This window comes from Strongyloides ratti (assembly GCF_001040885.1).
Source record: "Strongyloides ratti genome assembly S_ratti_ED321, chromosome : 2".
In the NCBI taxonomy this organism is placed as follows: domain Eukaryota; kingdom Metazoa; phylum Nematoda; class Chromadorea; order Rhabditida; family Strongyloididae; genus Strongyloides; species Strongyloides ratti.
This window is the reverse complement of record NC_037308.1, coordinates 14765327-14777385: the sequence shown is the minus strand read 5'-3', so window position 1 is coordinate 14777385 and position 12059 is coordinate 14765327. Positions and strand designations below refer to the sequence as shown.

Here is a 12059-nt window from a genome sequence, read left to right as displayed (position 1 = left end):
ATATATTTTTAATTTGACATGTTTTAACAATAAAATGTCTTGTTTATAACTCATGTCACTGTACCAAAACTACGATTACATTGACCGCGTAAAAAGTTGTGTTGTGTTTTTGGCACTCTTTTTTTTTGGTAAAAGACGATTGTTTACAATTGAAAATTTTTAATTTATTTTACTATTTTGTAAAGATGGAGAATATCACTGAATTAACTTATAACGAAATTAGAAGTAAGTGTAAATTATATGGTTTAAAAGCCAATGGAAAGGTAATTTTTTTATATAAATATTTTTGTTTAATTTTTTTTTTTTAGAAAACTGATTTAATTACTAGGCTTACCAATTATTTAAAAGAATTAACAATTGGTAGTGATAGTCAAAATAATGTTGAAACCACTAAAAATAAAGCAACATATGAAGTTTTTCTTACTGATGACGAAGATGAGAATATTGTACAGAAAAATCTAGTATCAACTTTTAAGAAAGAAGAAATTAATGATGTACCATTTTTAGACAATTTAAAAAAAAGAACTCCTTCTAAGGAGGTTAAAGTTGATAAAATTACTTTAAAAACATGTAATGTAAGTGTTAAAATATTTTGTAATTAAATTTTATTGTTATTTAGGTGAAAAAAAGTGAGAATAACAAAGTTAAATTTCCACTTAATACAACAGTTGACTATGTAAGTAGTGATGAAGAAGTATTTAAAGATGGTAACAAAAAAATATCAACAGTCAAGGAAGAAAGTGGTAGATTTACTCGTCAACACAAGAAGATTTTTAATAAAGCGGAGTCTATTGTTGAAAGACATGAACGTATTAAGGAATTACATGCTAAACATGAAGCTTCTGTTCCTGAAACATTTAAGAGACTTGCAACTCCAAAAAGAAATTCTTCCGTAAGACGAAGTACATTTTTGAATGGAACTTCAGTTGGTTATGATTTTTCTAAAGCTTCGATGGATGTATCAAATTGTTTACATACCTTAGACAGAACACCTGCAAGAAATTTTGATACTTCTAAAATTGTATCACAGGATAATGGAGCAAAAAAATTTCAAGAAAGAAAAAAAAATATGTCATTATTACAAAAATTATCATGTTCTTTCAAGAAATCTGGTGGAAATTTTTCAAATCTTAATACAGTAGAGAAAAAGAAATACGATTACTCAGATAAGAAAGTAAAGGATTCTTATTTAGTTTCAAAGAAGACTAATGAAGATAAAGTAAGAAAAGTTGCATATATTAGAGGTGAAACTGCATTGAAAAGAGAAAAACAACTTAATGCTAGAAGATAGTACTTTCTTTATTATTTTTTGTTAATTACGTTTGTGATAAATTTTTATTTTTTTTTAAATAAAATTTTGCTTATTGTTAGTTTTGAAACAAGTTATGCGAATATGTTAACATAAAAAAATTAAATATTTATTTTACTATAAATAAAAAGTTGTTTATTATATCACATATTGTTCAAAATTTTAATTTTTAAAAGTCGAAAAAAGTTTAGAATTATTTTTTTCACTGTGTTTTTAGCATCTTAACAATTTCTATAACGATATATATAAAAAATTATAATCAGAAACTTTCTTTATGATGTTATATGTATAAATAAATAACTAAAAAAAGTAATTGATTATTTACAAAAAGAAATAAAATAATTTTTTATAGTTGGTAGAAAAATAATTTATAGAAAATATATTAAATTATTAAAAATATAAAAATAAGCTTTTAGAATTTTTTAAATAGTAAAATTCACTTTATTCTGTATTACTGAGTCATGAAAATCAGTCTAAAAAGACCTTGAAAATAAAATTATTGTAGAGTAGAGTAAAATTAAATAAATATTATAGGTGATTCAATACAATACTATTAGCATATAGTCTTTTTAAAAAAATTGAAATTTTAAAAATAGAAAAAAACATTATATAAAATAGTTGACAAGAATAATTGAATAAAATTATAATAAAAAATATATGATTTAAAATAATTTGATTAAAACATTGAAAAAACAAAAATTTATTTTTTGAATTTTACTGACTACAAAAATGTTGCAATGACAAAAGTTTTTATATCATGTTAAAAAATTATTAAAAACAAAATTACATAAAAAAATTTATATTTGGTTAATTAACTACAATAATAATAAAAGTTATTTTTGAAATAATTTGAAAAATAAACATTTTTAAAAAAAAATAGTAACTTTTTTTTAAAAAGATATAATAAAGTTTTCTTTTTATCAAAGAAAAGTCTAATAATATTATCAATTGTTTTGATGTTTCTTTGAGATAATATATTAAGTAGCTAAAATTTTAAGTTAAAATAAAACATTTCATCAATAATTTATTTATTTTAAAAATCTTCTTTCAACTGAAAAAGGGACCATGATATTTTTATGAAGTATTGAATTATTGCTAAAAATTGGATATATGTAAAAAGACATCAAATAAAATTTTATTTGATCAAGAAATTAGTAGGATTGAAGCAATTTTTTTTTTTGCCAGAAAAATAATATTTGAATAAAGAATTACCCTTGTTTTTGCAATATAAAACTGAATATGTCATTTTTGTTTTCAATGACACTAACAGAAACTGATAAGTATAATTTTTTATTCTTTTATAGTATGAGTAATTTACAATAGTCATTAAATATATGATTATACATGTATTTTAAACTTTCATTATGTTTATATACTTTCTAAAATTATAAAATTATTAAATATATCTAATTATAAAATTACCTTGCTTAAAAAATATCATTGATTTACTTTTTACTAAAGTTTTATCCGGAATTATCTTTAAATAAGAACTACTTGTACATTTATTTAATTCACCATGACTTTTATTAAAATTATTATTACTTTCTTGTACCATTAAAAGTTGGTGATTAAATGTTCTTATATCTTGTGCAGATTGATAGGCATCTAACACATTTGAAGCTACATCTATTAGACAATCTGCATATTTACGTGATTCTGGAATTAGATGTGCAAATTTTCCACTAAAGCTCATTCTTCAAAAATAAAAATATTTTAAAAAATCGATTATTTTATTCAAAATGCGTATATGTAATTTAAAACATTTAAAAAAAATAAAAAAAAACAACTGCCTTTTCAATGGCAAATGTTCGTCTGGTAAAAATGTAGACACAACTAGAAGAAGTTATATATAATAATTTTCTTGTTCTATATACGTCATTTGATAAATTTCATATGACAACAATAGAAGATCATCTACATAAACAAGTTGATATTAAAGTATTTGTATGATAAATATTATGTTCCTTAAAAAAAAATATATATTTAATTTTTATTACAAATATTAAATTATTTATAATTAACATTAAAGTATGCCGTTAAAATATTTTTATTATCAATATATATGTACATTATATATTTAAAAAATGTACTTTTGTTTATCTGTCATAAGACATTTTTTTTAAAAAATGTTTTTTTTTTAAAAATTTATTTTTGTATTTAAATTATAAGAAAAGTTTAAAATAAATATATGAAAAAGTGATTAAATTTCAAATAAAATATATTAGTATATTTGTTTTTTTTTTCCAATTAATACAAATATAAAAATAATTTAAATAAAACACAATTTAATATGATTTATCAGCTTTAAATAAGAAATGTTTTTAAATTTATAAATTAATCATTTATCTAGAGACGTCTCTTTTTATAAGCACTAACATTTCCAGTACCTGAATCAGAACGAGATGGGCAAGGACAATAGTTAGCATCTGGACCAGGTTTACCGGGTGCTCCTGGATATCCATCAGGACCATCAGCTCCAACAGCTCCAGTAAATCCTTTAATTCCAGGTACTCCAGGTGCTCCTGGTGCTCCTGGTTCTCCTGCTGGTCCTTGATCACCTTCTGGTCCCATTGGTCCCATTTCACCTTGAAGTCCACGTAATCCTTTTCTTGGAATTGGTTTTTCACCATCTTTTCCTTTTTCACCTGGTTCACCTGGTTTTCCATCTTGTCCTGGTGCTCCAATTGGTCCACATTCACCTGGTGTTCCTGGTACTCCATCAGTTCCTGGGAATCCTGGTTGTCCTCTAGTTCCACGCATTCCACGTACTCCTTGTTGTCCTGTAGCTCCTGGTGGTCCTGGTGGTCCAGCTGGACAATGGAAACATCCTTGTGGTGGTGATTGTTCAATATCAGTAGCATCTTCTCCTGGAATTCCATCTTTTCCTGGTAAACCATCAAGACCATCCAAACCTGGTGCTCCTTTAGGTCCTGCTGGTCCTGCTGGACATTTATTTATAGCAGAACATTGACATTGTGAACCTCCTGGAACTTGTTCTTGACTTCCTGGTGTTATTGGTGGGAAATGTCCTGAAGGTGTATGTGCGGTTGGATTAACTGGTGAACCTGAACCTCCATATCCTCCATAACCAGTATTAGTTCCAGTGGCACCATAACCACCATATGTTTGACGACGTTGTCTGTTTTGAGGAGATGCAGCTCCAAGATTTACCATATTTCCCCAAATATCATCAGTTAAAACCTAAAAATAACATGTTATTTAAAGTTTAATAATATAACTATAATTACCTTAAATGTATCAATTTCATTGTCAATTTGACTTTTTAATGATGCAACATCATTTTGAATTGTTATGATTCCATAAAGACATAAAATAATTGTTAAGCCACTACAAAATAGTGCTCCTGATGTTGCAGTACTAATAGACATACTTTTAAAAAGTAAAGAAAATAATGGTATAATAAAAGAGTAGAGTATTCCTTTAAATATCCAAAATGTGGAGGCTGATTCAGGTTCTATGTTAATTTCCTGCCTCAATTTTTTTTTTATTAAATTAAATTTCTTGTTAAATTATATTTATAATATTTTTATTCACAGACAAATGACAAAAATTCAACCAAATATCTTTTTATTTTATCTTTTTATTTATCTTGATATATATATATATAATTATGTTCAGGTAAATTAATCAACAGTAAAAAGAAATTCCAAAAAACAATAGTTTTAAGTTTAAAATTAAAATTAAATAGTATATTAAAAGAATGTAACCAAATCAGGATATTATGTGATCAAATATAATATAATATAAATTAAATAAAGAAAAAGGTACAATTTTACGATCACCCATTTATTATTTTTACACAGCATAAAAAAAATTTATTAGGTAAAGATGATGTCTGGTATTACAATATTATAATTTATTTTATCACCTCCCTGATATTTTTATTTACTATTATACATTTAATATCTTTATATATATCATCCCGGATATAAAGATATGTCTAATTTAAACAATTACATTAGTGCAATACTTAAAATTACACGATTAAGTAAAAAAAAAATTTAGTATTTCTCTTAGGATAAATTTGATTATGTTTAAAATACCTGATTTTAAAAGTAAGTAATGATAAACTATTTTTAATTGTAAAAAGATTAGGATAAACACTTTTTGAGATAATTTAATTAATTTGTTTCTAAACTTATTTTGAAACATACATTTCATTTAAAATCAAAATTATTAACATTTAGAAATATAAAATATATTACTGGTCAAAACAATTAACATATAATAATTATAAAAACATTTTTTTTTAATTTATAATAATTCTGGTATAAATTTTTGAGATTCCTTTTTAGATGTTGTATCCATTATCTCATCACTTTCATTGTTAGGTTTGTCTTAATGATTATAACAATATCAATTATATTATCCAGAAAGATAACCATAAAACATATTTATAATTTATTTTTGATGTTTCTTGCCCATAATTTAACATTTAAAAAAAGTATTTTATTAAACTCCATCTTTAGTTTAAAATTCATAGTTATTTTCATTCTTTCTTCTAATATTGTTTAAATTGAAACTAATAATATTTCCTCAAAAACTTTTTTATTTTAACCTTCAATAAGAAATTTTATTAAAAAAATCATTCTAAATAACCATATTACAACAAATGATATTTCTGCACTTTTTGTTATCAGTGTATTCTTTATGTTAAAAAAAACTTTATTAAATATTAATTAGAAAAGTTTATTAAATATTAAAAATTAAAAAATTGAAAAAAATTTCCACAACACATTTTTCGCCTATATATATATAGGATTTTGATCATTATCATCTAAAAATTCTTTTTTAATACATTCTTTTTCCAATTCAGGAGCATCATCAACAGTTAAATTAATTTTACCATTTGTCGTTTCGTTATCATTTTCAGATGTATTAGCTACATCTTTAAGAAGATAAGCAAATTTAGGTTGAATAGAAGATAATTTTTGCCCTATTAAAGGTGTTATAAATGGTCCAGGTGGTGGTAAAGGACTTCTACCTGCAACAGCTGATTCATCTTTTGTTGTAAGTCTTGAAAGAATTTCTCTTTCTGTCATATGAAGACGTTCTGTGACAGATGATAATTTTCCTACAGTACCTGAAAGGCGCGCCATATCATTTTTCATATCATTTAAAAGATCTTCTAATCTCGATAAAACTTTTCCCATTACTATTTTAGAATTTCTATCACCAAGTTTAGCTCTTTCATTTAATTCTTTATGAGTATGAACCAATGTTTCAAATTCTGAATGATGATTATCAAGATTTTTTAATCCATCATCATCAACCTGTTCAACATCTAGATAAGCAGCCCTTCTTAATTGTTCTTCAATTATCAAAGCTTGTTCCAACAACTTATAACGACGCTGCATAAACTTACTTTTAACATCTTGACTATTCATGTTTGGCTTTTCTTTAGCTAAATTTTCAAATGGTTCATTTAGAATTCCAAAACGTGGATCACTCATAATATCTCCCATACGCCCATAACCATGTACAGTTATACCTGCTAATAACCAATAGTCATGTCGACGATGCCATATTTCATATTCTGTCCCTTGAGTAACAGAATTTTCTTCATTTTGCCATAATCCATGAAGTTCAGTAAATCCACCATCTGCAATATTAAATTTAAATGGTGGTCTTGGGTGTTTCACTATTCCATCTTCACTAGCATGTGGATGATTATTTTCCATAATATTATCTGTTGTATTTTCATTACTTTCAATATCCATAATATCAGTTTTTGTTTCTACAGCTCCATCATTAGAAACTTCTGCCATTTCAATATCCTCATTACTTGGTGATAATGATTTATCTTCTTTTGAAGGTGTTACTTCTTTTGTTTCACAAGAAGATCCACCACCAGTATTTGAAGAAGCTACATTTTTATCCATTTGTTCTTTTACTTCTGGCATAGACCAACTACCATTAAAAGATTCAAATTCTTGAACTTTTCTCCTTATTAAACACATAATTCCCATTCGTGCAAGAATATGATGTCTATTAATTCCTTCTCTTGGTACACCATCACTAAATGTATCAGCACTCTCAGCAACAGGTTCACATAAATGGCGCATAAAAAGAGATGAATAAGCTTTGAAAACTCGTTCAGATTTAGATTTTAAATCTCTTGTTAACCATTGTGATTGATAAGCATCTGATGGCGGCATACCCCATCTCATTACTGCATTATAAAAGGCCTTACGTTGACGTGGATTAAAACCTAAAACTTCAATAAGACCATTTACTCTACCAATAAGTGGAGGAAGTTTGTCATCCCCATATTTTCTACGTTTCCTAGCTTCAGCAGCACCATCAGCATCAGAATCACCACCTTCTGAATGATCAGATATATCAGAGAAATCTTCTGAAAATTCTCCATCATTTTCAATTGTTACTTGTTGCCATTCCTGATTTGTTCCGTTTGATGCATAATTAACTTGACGACGAACACGTTTTCCTTTACCGAGATTTTGTAATTCACTTTCTTGATCTTGTTCATAATGATGACGAAGAAGTTTTTCCCAATAATCTGGATCTGGTTCTTGATCTTCCTCTTTTATAATTTCTGTTTCATCTTCTTCCTCTTCAACTTCTTTTGTTGCATATGTAGCAACTTTAAAAGTAGATAAATATTCATCTGACCAATCTTTTTCAACTTTTTCATTAGGATCAAATGGTTTTCTTTCAAGTAACTTATCTATAGCTTCATCATCCCATACAATAGCATTTTCAATTGGTTTTGGTTCACCATTTTCATCAATAGTTTCATCTTCCTTAAAAAGTTCTTCTGTACCCCACCTTATAACATCATCTAATTCTGATTTTGATAATGATGGTCCTTTGTTTCCAGTATTAGCTCTAACAACAAGATGATTTAATAACATCTTTTTTTTAGCAACAGAAGTAACTTTCTCTTCAACTGAATTTCTTGTTACAAAACGATAAACCAATACGGTATTTTTTTGTCCTAGTCTATGAGCACGTGAAAATGCCTGAGTATCATTATGTGGATTCCAATCAGAATCATAAATAATAACAGTATCAGCGGTGGCTAAATTTATACCTAAACCACCAGCTCTTGTAGATAACAAAAATATAAACTGTTTAGCACCAGGAGCATTAAATCTATCAATAGCCTCTTGACGAAGTTGACCAGTTATACTTCCGTCAATTCTTTCAAATTTATATCCTTCTAATTCACAGAAATCTTCTAAAACATCTAACATTCTTGTCATTTGTGAAAATATTAAAACACGATGACCTTGGTCATATAATTTTCTTAACATTTTCTGCATAACAACCAATTTCCCAGATGATTTAATAAGTGCATTCAATTCATACAAACCATTTGGACATTTAGGAGCCTCAATAGAAGCTTTAGCAAACAAATATGGATGATTACAACATTTTTTTAATTCCATTAATACATTTGTTAAAGACATCGCAGTTCCGCCATTTTTAACATTAAGAGCTTCAAAATTTTTTGTTAAAATATTTTTATACCATTTACGTTGCATAGGGGCTAAATCAACAGGAACAATAAGTTCACTTTTTGTTGGCATTCCTGTTAAAACATCAGCCTTTAAACGACGTAACATATGAGGTCCAAGCATAGAATGAAGTTTTTGTATTTGATCTTCTTTTGAAACATCAGCAAATTCAGAAGAGAATTTTTCAAGATCATAAAAACTATCAGGACAAAGAAAATTAAGTAAATGAAAAAGTTCTTCAAGATTATTTTGAAGAGGAGTTCCTGTAAGAAGGAGACGATAGCCAATATCATACTCACGTAAATTTCTAAAAAAAAGTGATTGATTATTTTTTAATCTATGAGCTTCATCTACAACTAAAGCACCCCATTTTATGGATGAAAGAATAGCTTTATCCATATTAATTAATTCATATGATGTTAATAATACATGAAATTTAACACTTTGTGGATCTTTCATTCTTGTTGCTTTAGGACCTCCTTTAACAGCACCTTCAGCAAAAGAAAATTCATGTTCACGAATAACAGCACGAGAATCTTTATCTCCAGCATAAGTTACACAATAAAAATCTTTACACCATATATGTGCTTCTCTTTCCCAATTAAGAAGTGTTGATAGAGGTGCAGCAACTAAAAATGGACCTTTTGAAGCATTTTCTTTATATAATGAATACAAAAATGTCATAGCTTGTACAGTTTTACCAAGACCCATTTCATCAGCAAGAATTGCATGAGTATTTTGTGAATAACAATGTCTAAGCCAGTTAATTCCCTCTAGTTGATAAGGATGAAGAGTACCACCAGTTTCTGTAATATAATCTGGTTGTACTTCATGTTTCTTTCTAATATCGTAAGCAACTTTTTTCTTGCGTGAATCATCCTCAGAAACACCATCTTCAACTTTTCTATTTTCCATTTTTTTCTTAACACTTTTAGGTATGGGATCACCTGTCATATCATGACGATGTTGCCAATACTTACAAATTGCTGTTTCATAACCGGGTATGTCAAAATCATCTCTTTCCCATGTTGAATCATTATAAGATAATTCAGACCATTTAACAAGATAATCATATTGGTTTTTTCCATAACTAATATGATTAATAATCCTTTGAACGACTAACCAATTTGGTTTAATACCATATTTATAAAATCTATCATAAAGTTCTAATGGATCATGTGCTTTATTTTTCCTGTGAGCTCTTTCCTCATCATCATCATCATTTTCAAGATTTGGAGGAACTTCTGGATCATTTTTTCTCCAATACGTCCTCCATGTTTGGGGATGATGAACTTCAACAACCATTTCAGGTAGCCAATCACAATGCCAATGTGACAAATATTTCCACTTTATATAAAGAAGTCTTGTCCTTTTGACACCAAGTTTTTTAGCAGGTCTTAAATATAACATTTCTTTTCTTTTTTTCTTTAATGCAGGATCTGTAGAATTTTCAGGAGGTAATTCCCCTTTTTTATATGGTTCGGGATACTCCTTTTCATCCCATTTCCAAGATAAAATTTTATCAATCTTATTTTTAGGTTCTTCAGTTTTACATCGAGGACAAATATAATCACCAACAGGTACTTCTTCTAAAGGTGGATCATGACAATAACCATGAAAACTAAACTGACATGTTGTACAGTACAATAAATTATCACCTTCCTAAAATTAAAAAAAAATTAATAGAATAAATCTAGTGATAAAGTATATTTAGATTAACTCAGATTCGCCTTTTTATTTCATGGCAAAGAAAAGTTTATGTAGCATTTTGCCTTTTGTAATATAACAATCATTAAATTATATTACACTAAATAAAATGCATTAATTTGGCATTTTTATAAAATATTAGTATAATTAAATCTTTTTAAAAAAAACTAATTTTTAATTAAAAAAAATAAAAATGCCTTATAAAATATGTGAAAAAAAAAATCATAATAATTTGTTTAATCATCATAGTTAATATTAATATTAAAATATCTTTAAGCTCACCTTACAAACATAACAATATTGTTTATTATTTGAAATTCTTTCTTCATATGCACATTCTTCTTCACAGGCTGGACACATCCAATCACCTTCAGGAGCCTCTGTTAATGATGGGTCAACACAGGGTAAATGGTAAGTTCTTGGACAATAATCACAAAGCAAAATTTCGCCACCTTGACCACATGCTTCGCAATAATCTTTATGTTCAATGTTTTCAAGTTTTGGTTTTTTAAATTTATTAGCTTCAGCAGCTTGAGCTGCCTTCTTTTCAGCAATTTTTTGAGCCCTTGCAATTTTTCGTTCCTCTTTTTCTCTTTCAACAGCCTCTAATTCACTTTCGTGTTGTTTTAAAAGTTCTTCAAATTCATCATCAGATTCTTGCTTTTTACCCCGTTTTTTACCAGCAATTTTTATTTTTAATGCAGGTACAGATTTTTCTTTACTACCTGTGCTTCGACTACTTTTTTTTGAACTACTTGTATTTAACTTGCTAGTATTAAATTCATTTTGCAATTGTTTAAATTCTTTAAATTTAGCTAGTACCATAGCAGTCTGTTTAGCAGTGTCAGCTTCAGGATTAAATAATTCAATTTTTTCTCTATATTTTGTTTGATAATGCCTATAAGACGTTAATTCTAAATAATCGTCTTCTGTATAATCTAAAGAGGGATTCTCCATATCGTAAGCTTCACAAATTTCTTCAAGCGACTCAGGTTTAGATTTTTTTGACTTTTTAGATTTTGATGCTGATTTTCTTTTTTTAGTTTGAGGCTCATCAACTTGTAAATTACTTTGCTCATCTTCACTAGGAAGTTGAGATTCTTCTGTGCCATCTATTTGTGAATTGTCTTGTGATACATCATCAGTTAATGTCAACTCACTTTCTTCGTCAGACATCTCGAAATCTGAAAATAAATTAAATAATTTATTAAAATAATCCCACAAAAAACAAAGCGAGAAAAATATGGTAAAAATTAAATCTTTTTTTAATATAAAAAATCTTTTATTTATGTATTTTAAATTATAAAATTAATTCAAAAAGAATGTTTTATTATAAATTATCAAAAATACATGAATAAGTAGTTGCGTAGTAAAAAATCTATAGAAAGCATATCCAGTAAATGAAATACACATAATAAGCATTGTGAAATCAGCTAAGAAAAAAGTTTTAGACGATGTGACAAAAAGCGGGAGGAATATATGTCAATCAAGTTAATACCAAAATTAGCGCAACGCGTGTAGTATTTCTCAATTCATACATA

The 12059-nt window shown here is 27.0% G+C and overlaps 4 protein-coding genes across 4 annotated transcripts; 1 reads left to right on the top strand and 3 right to left on the bottom strand.

Moving 5' to 3' along the window:
• Positions 1 to 185: 185 nt before the first annotated feature.
• SRAE_2000470600 (SAP domain-containing protein) lies at positions 186 to 1291 on the top strand (the record flags this gene model as incomplete). The annotated part of the gene is made up of 3 exons (XM_024643613.1): positions 186 to 263; positions 309 to 575; positions 620 to 1291. The coding sequence occupies 3 exons, from the start codon at positions 186 to 188 to the stop codon at positions 1289 to 1291; spliced, it is 1017 nt and encodes a 338-aa protein (XP_024509264.1).
• A 1386-nt stretch (positions 1292 to 2677) lies between these two features.
• SRAE_2000470500 (Hypothetical protein) lies at positions 2678 to 3002 on the bottom strand (the record flags this gene model as incomplete). The annotated part of the gene is made up of 2 exons (XM_024643612.1): positions 2678 to 2688; positions 2732 to 3002. 2 exons carry the CDS (start codon positions 3000 to 3002, stop codon positions 2678 to 2680), a joined length of 282 nt encoding a protein of 93 aa, XP_024509263.1.
• Positions 3003 to 3655: 653 nt separating this feature from the next.
• SRAE_2000470400 (Nematode cuticle collagen, N-terminal domain and Collagen triple helix repeat-containing protein) lies at positions 3656 to 4698 on the bottom strand (the record flags this gene model as incomplete). The annotated part of the gene is made up of 2 exons (XM_024643611.1): positions 3656 to 4510; positions 4558 to 4698. The coding sequence occupies 2 exons, from the start codon at positions 4696 to 4698 to the stop codon at positions 3656 to 3658; spliced, it is 996 nt and encodes a 331-aa protein (XP_024509262.1).
• A 1377-nt stretch (positions 4699 to 6075) lies between these two features.
• On the bottom strand, positions 6076 to 11694 carry SRAE_2000470300 (Chromodomain-helicase-DNA-binding protein 4; the record flags this gene model as incomplete). The annotated part of the gene is made up of 2 exons (XM_024643610.1): positions 6076 to 10473; positions 10801 to 11694. 2 exons carry the CDS (start codon positions 11692 to 11694, stop codon positions 6076 to 6078), a joined length of 5292 nt encoding a protein of 1763 aa, XP_024509261.1.
• Between the last annotated feature and the right edge of the window lie 365 nt (positions 11695 to 12059).